The sequence below is a fragment of the Ceratina calcarata genome, unplaced genomic scaffold (genome assembly GCF_001652005.2).
Source record: "Ceratina calcarata isolate Rehan_Ccalc_2016 unplaced genomic scaffold, ASM165200v1 scaffold255.2, whole genome shotgun sequence".
In the NCBI taxonomy this organism is placed as follows: Eukaryota; Metazoa; Arthropoda; class Insecta; order Hymenoptera; family Apidae; genus Ceratina; species Ceratina calcarata.
In genome coordinates, this window is record NW_017147567.1 from 70,284 (window position 1) to 81,548 (window position 11,265).

At 36.5% G+C, this 11,265-nt stretch overlaps 1 protein-coding gene across 2 annotated transcripts in view; it reads right to left on the reverse strand.

Annotated features, from left to right (window-relative positions):
- Window positions 1–2,406: 2,406 nt before the first annotated feature.
- The window catches only part of LOC108623233 (nucleolysin TIAR-like), a 63,548-nt gene continuing 54,689 nt past the window's right edge, over window positions 2,407–11,265 (reverse strand). Inside the window, exon 6 of one of the 2 annotated variants that reach the window (XM_026812045.1) lies at window positions 2,407–10,441. In XM_026812045.1, the coding sequence (XP_026667846.1) occupies window positions 10,400–10,441 (42 nt within the window). In that variant the 3' untranslated portion in view covers window positions 2,407–10,399. Of the gene's footprint in view, window positions 10,464–11,265 lie in introns of both variants that reach the window. The other variant, XM_026812046.1, reaches the window with a different exon arrangement.

Consider the following 11,265-nt stretch of genomic DNA (forward strand, 5'->3'; position numbering starts at 1 on the left):
TTTAACATGGATTCCATGGATTCGTTATAATATCTTCATTACCTTTACCATAAGATATTAAAAATTGTCTGAAGATAAAGTTGTTGGGTTCAAGATGAGGAATAATGTGATCCTCTTATTTGTCGTTTTTGGGTTTTTAGATTTCATTGGCTTCAGAATGAGCAATGATCTTTTTATTTGTCGTAGGATATTAAGGTTCTTTTCCTGAAAATCGTAAGATATTGATCCATGCTAAACGAAACACCCTGTATAATAGACTAGTCATCACTAATCTTCAAATTATCGAGAGATATATCAGCGAGTAGAAATTAGGAAACAGAAAAAACAGAGATCGGGACAATTTACTGTATGTAACAGGGTGACACGCCACATGACACAAGTGACGCACCTGATGACACAATGAGTGATACTTGTTAGAAGCAGTGGTGGGTAAATAGAAATTGGGACATTTACTGTTCTTGACAGAATCAGTGATGTACGAAGAAAAATTGATTTTACTGATGCCGATGACCCAAAATACCCATTCATCTATCTATCCCGGAACTCGGTTATCGATTATTTCAGTCGTCGACGAAAGGAGCCACGTAATAAAAATTCCTAAATATATGTTTCTCGAATGATTGTCAGCTATCATACTCACTGTCAGCAACTCCCCAGTAAAATAGAAGAAGACCCTCTTCTGTGTGAGAAAATCATTTGTAGAGCTACTCGGTTGTTCGGCATCAGGGAGGTTCGGCTACGGAATCAGGAGGTGAACAAAATGGGTAAGAATAAAAGGTCCTGGATAGGACAAAAGAATGTCACAAAGACGCGATACGTAGTAATGAAAGAAACTCGAAGACGCCGGTAAATGCGGGAAGAAGAATAGAGCTAGAGAGGGAATGAAAGAAGAGAGAAAGGGAAGAAAAAACTAGGTCGTGGAAACGCGAGAATGTCGTGATTCGATAACGGGTAGGCGGCTGGTATGCCAACTTGCAGAAGCTTAAACGACGCGGCGGTAAAAATTCTTGAAACGACGACGCGGAATCGCGAAATATCGGACATTTATCGTTACGCTGTAGAATGTCAGCAATCTCTGGTAAAGAAGGCAGCAGCCACGTTTCTCGCTTGTCTCGCCACGATTTTGTGTTACTGTATGGGAATGTGCGTGCTTTTTTCCTCGAACCGTTATTTTCACCAGTGACCCTCCAAGGAGCGAGACTTAAGCGACTAAGCCGATGATCTCTGACTTGTACCTGCGGTGATATTGTCAGAGCCTAAACACCCTTCTTTGGATCAATAAAGAACTTTCATTTCATTTCTGACTAGCCGCGAAGAAGAGCGCCTAAACCGGAAATGAGGACAAAATGAAAGTGTAAATATACTATTTCCAAAGTTCGATTGTACAAAACCTGCGGGATAAAAATGTATAAAAAATAATGTAATATTGTTTTCTTATTACAAACATTTTAATTCCTAAAAGAAACATTCGAAGTGCTGATTTTTATCCGACGTATCGACGGTGAACGTAGTTCATGTTAATTTTGAAATTTCGCGTTTTGAAGATCTAACTTCCGGTTTAAGTTTTTATGTATGTACATGTCTGACTCCCTGGAGGGACACTTGTCTTTCCATGATTTCACGTTATACCATATGGGAATGTCTGTGCGTGCTTTTTTTCCTCTGTTGGTGCAACAGTGCTGAACGTGTTTTATTATTTTTTGTTTCTTCATCGTCGACTCTCTTCTTACATCCTGTTTAACCTAATCGTTTAAGCTAGACTAGTGTCACTATGGCTAGGGTTCGTTTAAATTCCTACGATTCTTCTATTATACGTACATACGCTGTCGTGTAACGATGTATAGGTTCCTTTCGCTTGAGCCCTGCGTATTTACAATACGTGTATGTATGTATGTAGTACGTGTAGTTTTGTGCGTCGCGTACGTTACGTTTACATGTGCAGTTGTAGTGTAAGGTGTATGTCGCTTTTTTGTTTCTTAGTTTAATTTATTTCCCTTGGGTGCAGTTACACGCGTTTAGGTACCATAAATGGATTTTTGTCACTTTTGACATTCTACGGTCTAGAGCTGTTCAGGTTTTGTCTTTGTAGGTCTGGTTGGCGCAGGTATAAAGGCGGGCAATCTATTGCATTGTAATTGTAATATTTTTTAATAATATTGTAATGTAGTTAAATAATAATAGTAGTAAATAATGCAAGTAAATTAAAAATGACAAAGTTATATTATGATATTAATAATATTCATGATTAAAATGATGATATAATTTTAATGATAATTTTAATAATGAATATTATTAACATAATAATGTATTTGTTCATTTTTAATTTATTTGCATTATTTATTACTATTATCTCGTTGATTATTTATGCGAAAAGAAAGAATTGATTGTATTGGATTTTTGGATTCGTTTTTTAGTTATCTAGACTGATTGTACATGTTGGAACAATAGGCTATATAAATTGAAGCCTCTTCGTAGTATGAAAAGAGTCTCTTTAAGTCTTTTTCTAACAAAACAACAAAAGTTTATAACATAAATTTTAAACAATCTTACAGTGTAAAGATAAATTCTTTTGCTAATTTTCTAAATCCGAGGAGTCATTAATTTGGTATCACGTTGACAGTAGGAAGAACAACTCTAGACATACACCAGTCTCGCACTTTCATTCCTCACCCTCTCGCATCATTTGTTCTCTAAATATCTTTTTACACATTCCTGTTTACCTCGATCCCATTCTTCTATTTACTTCCCAAAATCCCGTGCTATCTACTTACTTACGATTATCTATTTATCACCTTATGCTACACTTTTTGGTTTCTCCTTTGATGCAGCGCCGTTCTCGCTTTCACTTGGCTAGATTCACTTCGCTCGATTAACCTAGGCAATGTTAAGTACACATACTTGGTACTACTCATTCAGTAAATTCTATACACGCCTCGATGCTTAAGGCGGCATTCTTCAAATACTTTTTACAAGTCGAGGGTCCCTGATCATGATGGAAGGAAAACACAAATGTGCTACTTAGGCTTTAATGTCAAAATCGATCATTTCTCACCCAAACGAGCCCAATTTTGGATGAAGATTAAGTAAAAGATTTATCCGAATTCAAGTTAAATAAATAATAAAATATGGTGACGTGTAGTGCTAGGTAGGATAAAATAAATTAGAAAACTGAGGAAACTGTCTTTAATTGGGTGACACATTTTAAAAACTAAGGAACCAACTTCAAATTGAATATCAGCAATAAATTGTACATAAAAAGCTAACATTAAATGAAATATAAAAATTTCGTTAATTTGTAACAGTACTTTAAACATATTTATATTATTATTTTAAAATTATTGAATGTCTGAAATATGAGAATTGATTTTTTGAAATCAATGTTAAAACTGTTATTGGTTAATAAAACATGATGGCTCTCGTTTGGACCAGTGCACTATTGGCTGCTTCGTCTAATCTAACCGAACCTAGACCTGACACCTTTATTCCCTTTCCACCATGCTTACTCCTTTTCAAAAGAGTTCTGGGACCCTCTTTCTCACCGTTTAAAGTGGAATCAAGCCGAGAAGCAGAGTCCCAAAAATTTAGGCAAGAGTTCAGTGCACGATTTGATTCATCTTCGTTTAATCAACCTTTAACTACAACACCCTTAAAATTCCTGCTACAGTTTGCATTACACCCTAACTCTTACCTCCTTTTTTGTACGTCCTCTTCCCGTCCTCTCGCTTATTCCACTTCCCCGAAAAATATCCTATATTTTTATTTTTTTTTGTTAATCGTTCGTTTGTTCGCCTAACTAATAATGTACACGATATTTTGTTTTGCTTACATCGCTACGTCGTTCCTTAAAACCTAGCCTCCCTTTTTCCTTATTTCACGCACAGCGCTTTCTTTTCAATCCTACGACGATTCAAAATAACAAACAGCCCTCGTCGCCGCTGCACGTTCGTATATATTATATACATATATATGTATAATTTATATATGTATATACATATATATATAATATATACTTTTTGTATGTGTATGTATATATTCGCTTATAATTTTTATTATTCGTCTCTTCCTCGCGATCGGTACCGTGTCCTTTTAGGCTGAGCATTTTTTTTTTTAAGTTCAATTCATGAAATATGGGATTTAATAATTTCGTCAATTATTAATGATTTGTTTCTTTCGTTATTTTACTCGCGATCGAATTTTCTATTTACTTCGTTGTATCCTCGCGTTACTTTTTAAAAACGACTGTTAGCTTACGTCTCTCGTATTTTATCAATTTACAAAACAATCGACGGACATAGAGTATTGGTGTTGGATTTCTCTTTATACCTTTGGGCCACAGTTCTTATATTATTCTTTAGGTACGCTCGATAAAAAGTTCATTGTACAACCTATTTTGATTCGTTTTTCAATTTCAAATGAATTTGCTATATGAAAATAACGAGATGAATATTAAATCGTTTTTCTATAGAATTAGTAACAATAGTAATAATAGAATTATTAATAAAGTAGTATTAATAATAAAGCAGTAATGAATTATAGAATTGTTAACAGTAATAGTGGCGTAGCTCCTGTGTAGGAAGGGTTTGCAATGTGGAGGGACCCTGGGACAAACTGAGAAGGAAATATATAATATAGGATATATCATATCAGATATATCATATTATATATCATAAAAATATTTACACGAAAACAGAAACTTTTCTAGTAACTCGTTGGAATATTATTTATTGGCCTACATGTTGGGTAGACGAATGTCTGTGTTCGGCTTCAATAATAAAACTGCTTTATTAGGTGTTGTGATATTTTTATTTCTTTTTTATTTAATATAGTTCCTAAAAATCGACTATTTTTGATAAGAAAGGGCAAGGGGTCCTCCAAGTATGCTTGCCTAAAGGCTCCATATTTCTAGCTACGCCACTGAGTAATAGATTCGAGGAACCGATTTCCGAGTCAACAAATCAAACAGCAAATAACAGGCTCGATAATAGACAAATCAACAAATCGTCAAATAGCAATTAATTTCAACGAACAACAAATTTGCTAGACGTACAAACGACAAAAATTCTGAAAGATGTTCCTTGGGAAGACACTAACGATATGAGATCATTAACGCGTAGGTGTCGAATTTTATTGTATACTTACTTTTTACAAGCCAGGCATGGAAACGGTTTGTTCACTTTTATCGAATAAAACGATAATACTTAACGTTTTTAAGACCACCATTGCCTCATCGCCAGTCGTTTCATCTAGTTTCTACAATATTTCTTACTTACTCACTTAAAATTATAGAAAAGTTAGCGAGTGACTAGAAATTGGGAGATTTACCTTAGGTATACTCACCAAGAATTTTTTCATCGATACGTAAAACTGTATGTCGATGAAAATATTATACAAGGAATTTCGTTTAACAAGCAAAGTCATTTCTGTAACAAGAAAACACATCTTTTAAACTAATACTAAAAATAGCTTGATTAAAAGTCCACAATTTGGAAATGATTCTCGACGAGGCAAGGGTAGCCCAGCGTTTACGGGGGATTAATAATGGCACGAAATACTTGTGGTCCGCGAGATGGACTGAAGGCACACCATTTTTATCCACATCCACGTGGACACGTGTCGGATCGTTTCCAGTGAAATTACTAAATTTATACCGATTAACTCCTAAATTCTACGTTGCCCCAAATGGGTTTGATTTCATCGCGCGTACGGACCGCAAATATACAGGGCGTTTTAGCTAACTTAAATATGTCTTCTGTCATGAATAAACTTCACAGGATAATTTAAATACTTTTGTATGAGGAATACCACATTAATGGTACATTAAATGGTTTCGAATGAGGGATGCTACATTAATTAATTTCGAATCGAATATAGTCATATATGTAAAATTAATATAATAATATAATAATTCTAAGAAGCTTCTTTATAATATAAAGGATTAACAGGAGTTAATTAGCTGGTGTATTATTACGTTAGCTGAAACATCCTGTACGACACAATTTCTGTTCATCTCCAAATTTCAATCCACTGGCTCATTTTCTATCATTTTACATGACAATCATGAACAAAAATTATATTAACCACTGAATAAGAATTGTAAAATGAACAGAAATATTCCTCAACATTCTTTCGTTTAATTTTAGAACACCGTCTTTCCTACACACCAATTAATTCTTTGATCATCATACTTTTGATTCGGAAACGTAGAACGCTTTTGATTCATTTAAAGCACGATCCGTCTAACTTTTGATTATTAACAATGTCCCCCAATCCCCTTTCATTCCTCTTATCCAGTTTTTACCCTCCTCGTCTCCCACAGTCTCATTTCGCCTGTTTCCCCGGCTATGTCCGCGATATACTTCGATATATCTCGTCTAAATCCTATGAGTTTCATCGTATCAGAACGAAGCTCGATTTTCTCCCTCGTACGACGAGACAGTTTCATTATTGAAAAAAACAGTGTACAAACAGGGGCGGACAAAGGACGTGGTGGGGCCGTCAAAGGATGATTCCGACGAGTGGGACAGTGGTAGAGGGAAAGTACGATACGAAACGAAGCATCGGATCGTGCTTAAAACCGAAAGAGCCGCAGCGTACAGAGTAAGAAGAATAGTCGACGGGAGATTTGAAGCGGAGGGGATCATAGATAGGCAAATCAGATGGGATTACTTCGTCCCCTGTTATACTTGTTAAACCGTCGTTCCAGTTCAATTTTTTTTCTTAATCCCTAACCCGTTCTCTCGCCTAAGGACGATGATTCTACGCTGTTGGCGAAGGTTTAAGGATCTAAAGGTTTTCTCTTGTTTTGTTCTATTCAGACGGAATTACATTACAAGGAGAGAGAGACTGTTTCTCTTTTTATTTTTAAAGTGTCAATTATCTCTTGTTTTGTTCTATCGAGGCGGAATTACGTTACAAGGGAGAGAGACTGTTTTTATTTTTATTTCTTTTCTCGAAAATGTCAATTATTCGAGGACAGGATACGAATTCGCGAGGAAGGAACTCGACGCATTTTTTTTTTTCTCTCTAATCTAACTTTCGTGCTGTTTGTGCAATGTGTCTATCTACGAATTGTTTAATTTCTCTCTCGTCACTCGCTTCTGCTGTTTATAGAGAATTCTCAGTGTCTCGCAGACTTTCGCGTTTCTCGCTCGCTTACGCGCTTTCGTATCTCATAAGGTAACAGAGAGAGGGACAAATTGAATATTAATTTCGTTCCAGGTGACGGAGATTGAGAAGATTTTTACTGACAGAGATCGACAAGTTCGGCGGGATATAATGTAACCCTTTTTTTTTTATATTTAAAAGTCCTCGAACTCAAACCGGGCCTGTTCTGGTTGTGAAGTACTGCTGAGGACTCACAACCCTAGTGCCCTTCTAATAATCCCGGGAAGGAGCGCCTCTAATTGACTGACTCCAGCGTCTCTTACGGAATTTTACGATTTTTGATCGATTGTTGGGAAAAGTAATTTACGAATTTTTATATCTTGGAAATTAACTAACGTATTCCATCTTTATACAAAATTCGCGAAATAAATATTTATAAAAAATAATGTAGCATTATTTTATTATTATCGACATTTCTTTATTCTTAAAAGAACATTAGAAATGTTGATTTTTGTTTCACTGACGTATTGACAGTGAGCATAGTTCATGTTCCACTATTAATCTTGACATTTCGCGTTTTGAATATGCAACTTCCGGTTTAGGCGCATTTTCAAGTAGACGTCCGGTCCCTCCCTGGAGTGTCCCTAATTCCATCTAGCGTACCTGTTAATCTCGAACAGAAAATTCTTCTCGGATTTAAATACACGTCGATTATTCCCCTCTCTCTTACTCCATATCATTTCTACCTCCTCTGGCCCTAGCCGTATTTCGTACGCGTGCGTATGCGTTCACCACGCGTTTTACATATACATTCGAATCTTTAATTCCCCTCGCTTTAACTGCGGCCAAGTCGAAATTCGGGACGTCGTATCGGACAGACCATATAATCGGTTCCATATCAATTAATCAATTCATTAAAACGCCACCGTGTGCTCTTCTCTCAATACCTGTACATCTTTCGTTGTTACGAATTCGTGGCTCGCCTAGCTGAAGTAGCTGAGAGAGCGAGTATACAATAAGAGAGACGCTGGGACAATCGTTTTCCTCCATTTCCCTAAGCTTAACAATTTATTGCTTAAGCGTCTTAAATTAGAGATTTCCTCCTCCCGTTTTGGTTCTATAGTATCCCGTATTATATAAAAATCTAAGGTATATATATATATACGTATATATATATATATAAGTTAAAAACACCACGGTAGACCCGACACGATTGATCGGAGCCGACCGACTGTTTACATCACCTTTCCTTTTTTTTTTTTTAATCTTTTTCTTTCACTTTTTTTCACTACTTTTCGCGATATGAACGCGTGAAATTCGGTCGACACCTCTCAGCGAATACGGCTGATCGTTTGTTTGTTTGTTCTTTTTTTTTTATAAAAATATCCAACTGTCTAAGCGCGTCGTGTCGAAAGGATCGAGGTCGAATAATAAAAACGGCTGTCCGCGAAGCCGACTGTCTGCGAAGACCTCCGCGCACGGTGATTTGTCATTTTGGCCTCGAGTCTGATAATAATAAATCTAATAAACCGAAGGGGGTGAGAAGTCCTCGCAGCGGCGGGGAAAATTTGAATCGAGACGCGTGGATCGTTTTACAGTCCCGTGGTCTGGAAGAGGGGTGGCGAGCTTGCGGCCCGAAGGCCCCGTTTCCGGACTATGTGACCCCCATTCGCTCAGCATAATCTACGATATTTAATCGCAGAGACAATTCGGAGGAGGCCCGTAAGGTCCATGAGGCCTATCTTAAGTGAACCTATGACATTGGACTTACCTAATACTTTTAATTGTAATACAGCAAAAATTCTGAAAAAATTCAGAGGTGTACTGCCTATACGAGTACTACATCTCTGAATTTTCTTAAATTTGTTCAGCCATTATTTACATTAAAAAGAAAATTGCTGAAAATCGCAAATTTCGAAGAGTTGCCAGGTCTGAAGGGTTGGAACACGATTCTCATTTTTGGAATTCTCATTCTCCAAATCTAACGTGTTAAAAGTTCAGAAAATACACCAGTACACAAATTATACATTTGAGAATATTTTAAGATAACATAAAATTCGCAATTAACTTCAACTTTGATCCTTGATTGAATTAATAATTTTACTTCACAAGTTGCAGTGAACGAAGAATTTTGAAGAAATTCAGAGACGTGTCAGTGGGTGGAAGAGCATCTGAGCGATGAGAGTGGAAGTTAGAAGCTCGCCGCCCCTGATCCAGAGTCGAGCGGGTTTTAGCGATTAGATATACATACATACGAAGGTACGTTTGACGGTTCCCGTTTCAGGAGCCGGAGTCCGAGATCTCACTTCCGGGTCTGTTCGTCTTCGCCGAATTTCGATATCGCCCTCGAGTAACTTTTTATAACATACCTACCTAGCTAGCTAATCGGTTGAATTCTTCGTTTAATAATAACCATTATTTTTTTTTTTTGTTCCGTTAAATTTATATCATCTTTTTTTTTATACAAGTGTGCACACGTGTTCTTATTTATACTCCACGATTAAGTCGCCGGCCAAACATCTTCCTAGTAATGACGTTGTTACACATTATCTCTCTCACACTCGCCCCTCCATTAATTTAATCTTCACCGTTTTAAAGCCCAAACTACAAAAATAATTGAATCCGGGTTACGGGTCGATTAACGTTCTCTCCTCTCCCCCACCCCCCCGTTTTTAGAGACATGGGACGACTTCGCAACCTCTGCCTCTTCTATAAGAAGTCCATTTGCGACACAAAATATTGGCTGGTTTACAAATAGCGATGATCACATGGCTGGTCCGCGTATCCCGGGATTCGTGTTTCATTACTGAAGCTTTCGAGACTACCGTGAAACGCCTATCTATTAATTCAAGCTTGAGAGAGACGCTACGTTTTATATTCTACAGACTGGACGAGAGGATACCTCCGATTTGTTTGAAACCAGCTTAGCTTTTACAGTTTCTTCTTCCTCGGTTACATTGGACGTGAAAATTGGGAACCCAAATGTGTCTTTCCTTCTCTTTAATATATAACTTTATATATATATGTATGTATATATATAAGAATTTAAATATCTTTGTCTTTCTTTCTCCCTTTGCGATTAGCTCACATAACCCGGCAAATTCCCTCGTTTTTTATTTTTATAATATGTTTCATCGTCAAGCCGGTAACGGCGTTGTTGCTTTTGTCGTCGCTGTGGCGTCGATGCTAATTTTGTTGTTGTTGGTTGTTGTTGTTGTGGTGATAATGGTGGTGGTAACTGTTGTTGTTGTTGCTGTAGAAGTTGTTCCTGTCGGTGGGGTGTACTTGCTTACCATCACACTAGAAGGCTAGGCGTCAGCCAGTCCTCATCCGCTAGCTGGACCGCAACCAAGAACACACTTTACCATTTGAACACACAAACGCTGGTTAAGTCTTGGTCCGTGTTTCAATGGGGTAAGGTAAATGTCCCGATTCCCAATCAAGTCCCAATTTCTACTCACCGGCAATTTTCTACAACTTTTAAATAATAAATATGTCAAATTTTTAAAGAACACAAGTAAAATACCTGCATTTTTTAGTTATCACCATCCAAGAATTGGATAAACTCTATCAAACAAGAAAAATGTACTAAATTAGCTTAAACTTCCATCCACTATAGGGCATTAGTGTCACTCTTCTTTAGTATCTCTCTAAGAACATGTTTCTGCACTCGTGCGAGAGATACATTATTTCACTCTTACCATTTTTTCAACTGGTAAATATTTTTCTACGATTTTAATAAATATAGTTTAGGCAGTTAGATTTTAAGAATTAGAAACTATCTGTAGTTTTGATCGAAAAGAATTGTGGACATTAGAGGTGTGTTACTTAAAGCCTTCGTTTTACAGGAAAAATTAATTGTAAGTGATTTTTTATTTGATACATTTGAACCTATTATTAAATTTTGTATTAAATTCCACGTGCGAAAGTCCTTTTTATTATAAATTCCGATTCATACGTTGTTTTTATGGTTGATAGTGAAGTTATGCTTAACTGAGTAGAAATTGGGACATTTACCTTAATAGAAATGTTCTCTCGATAACTTCTCATTACACGATTTACATCAATACTTCTCCACTCACTTCCAATCTCTTTCATTAATTCTTAGAAAATTATTTCACTTTCCTCAGGGTTGCAGATTTTTTAATTTCCATATTAATG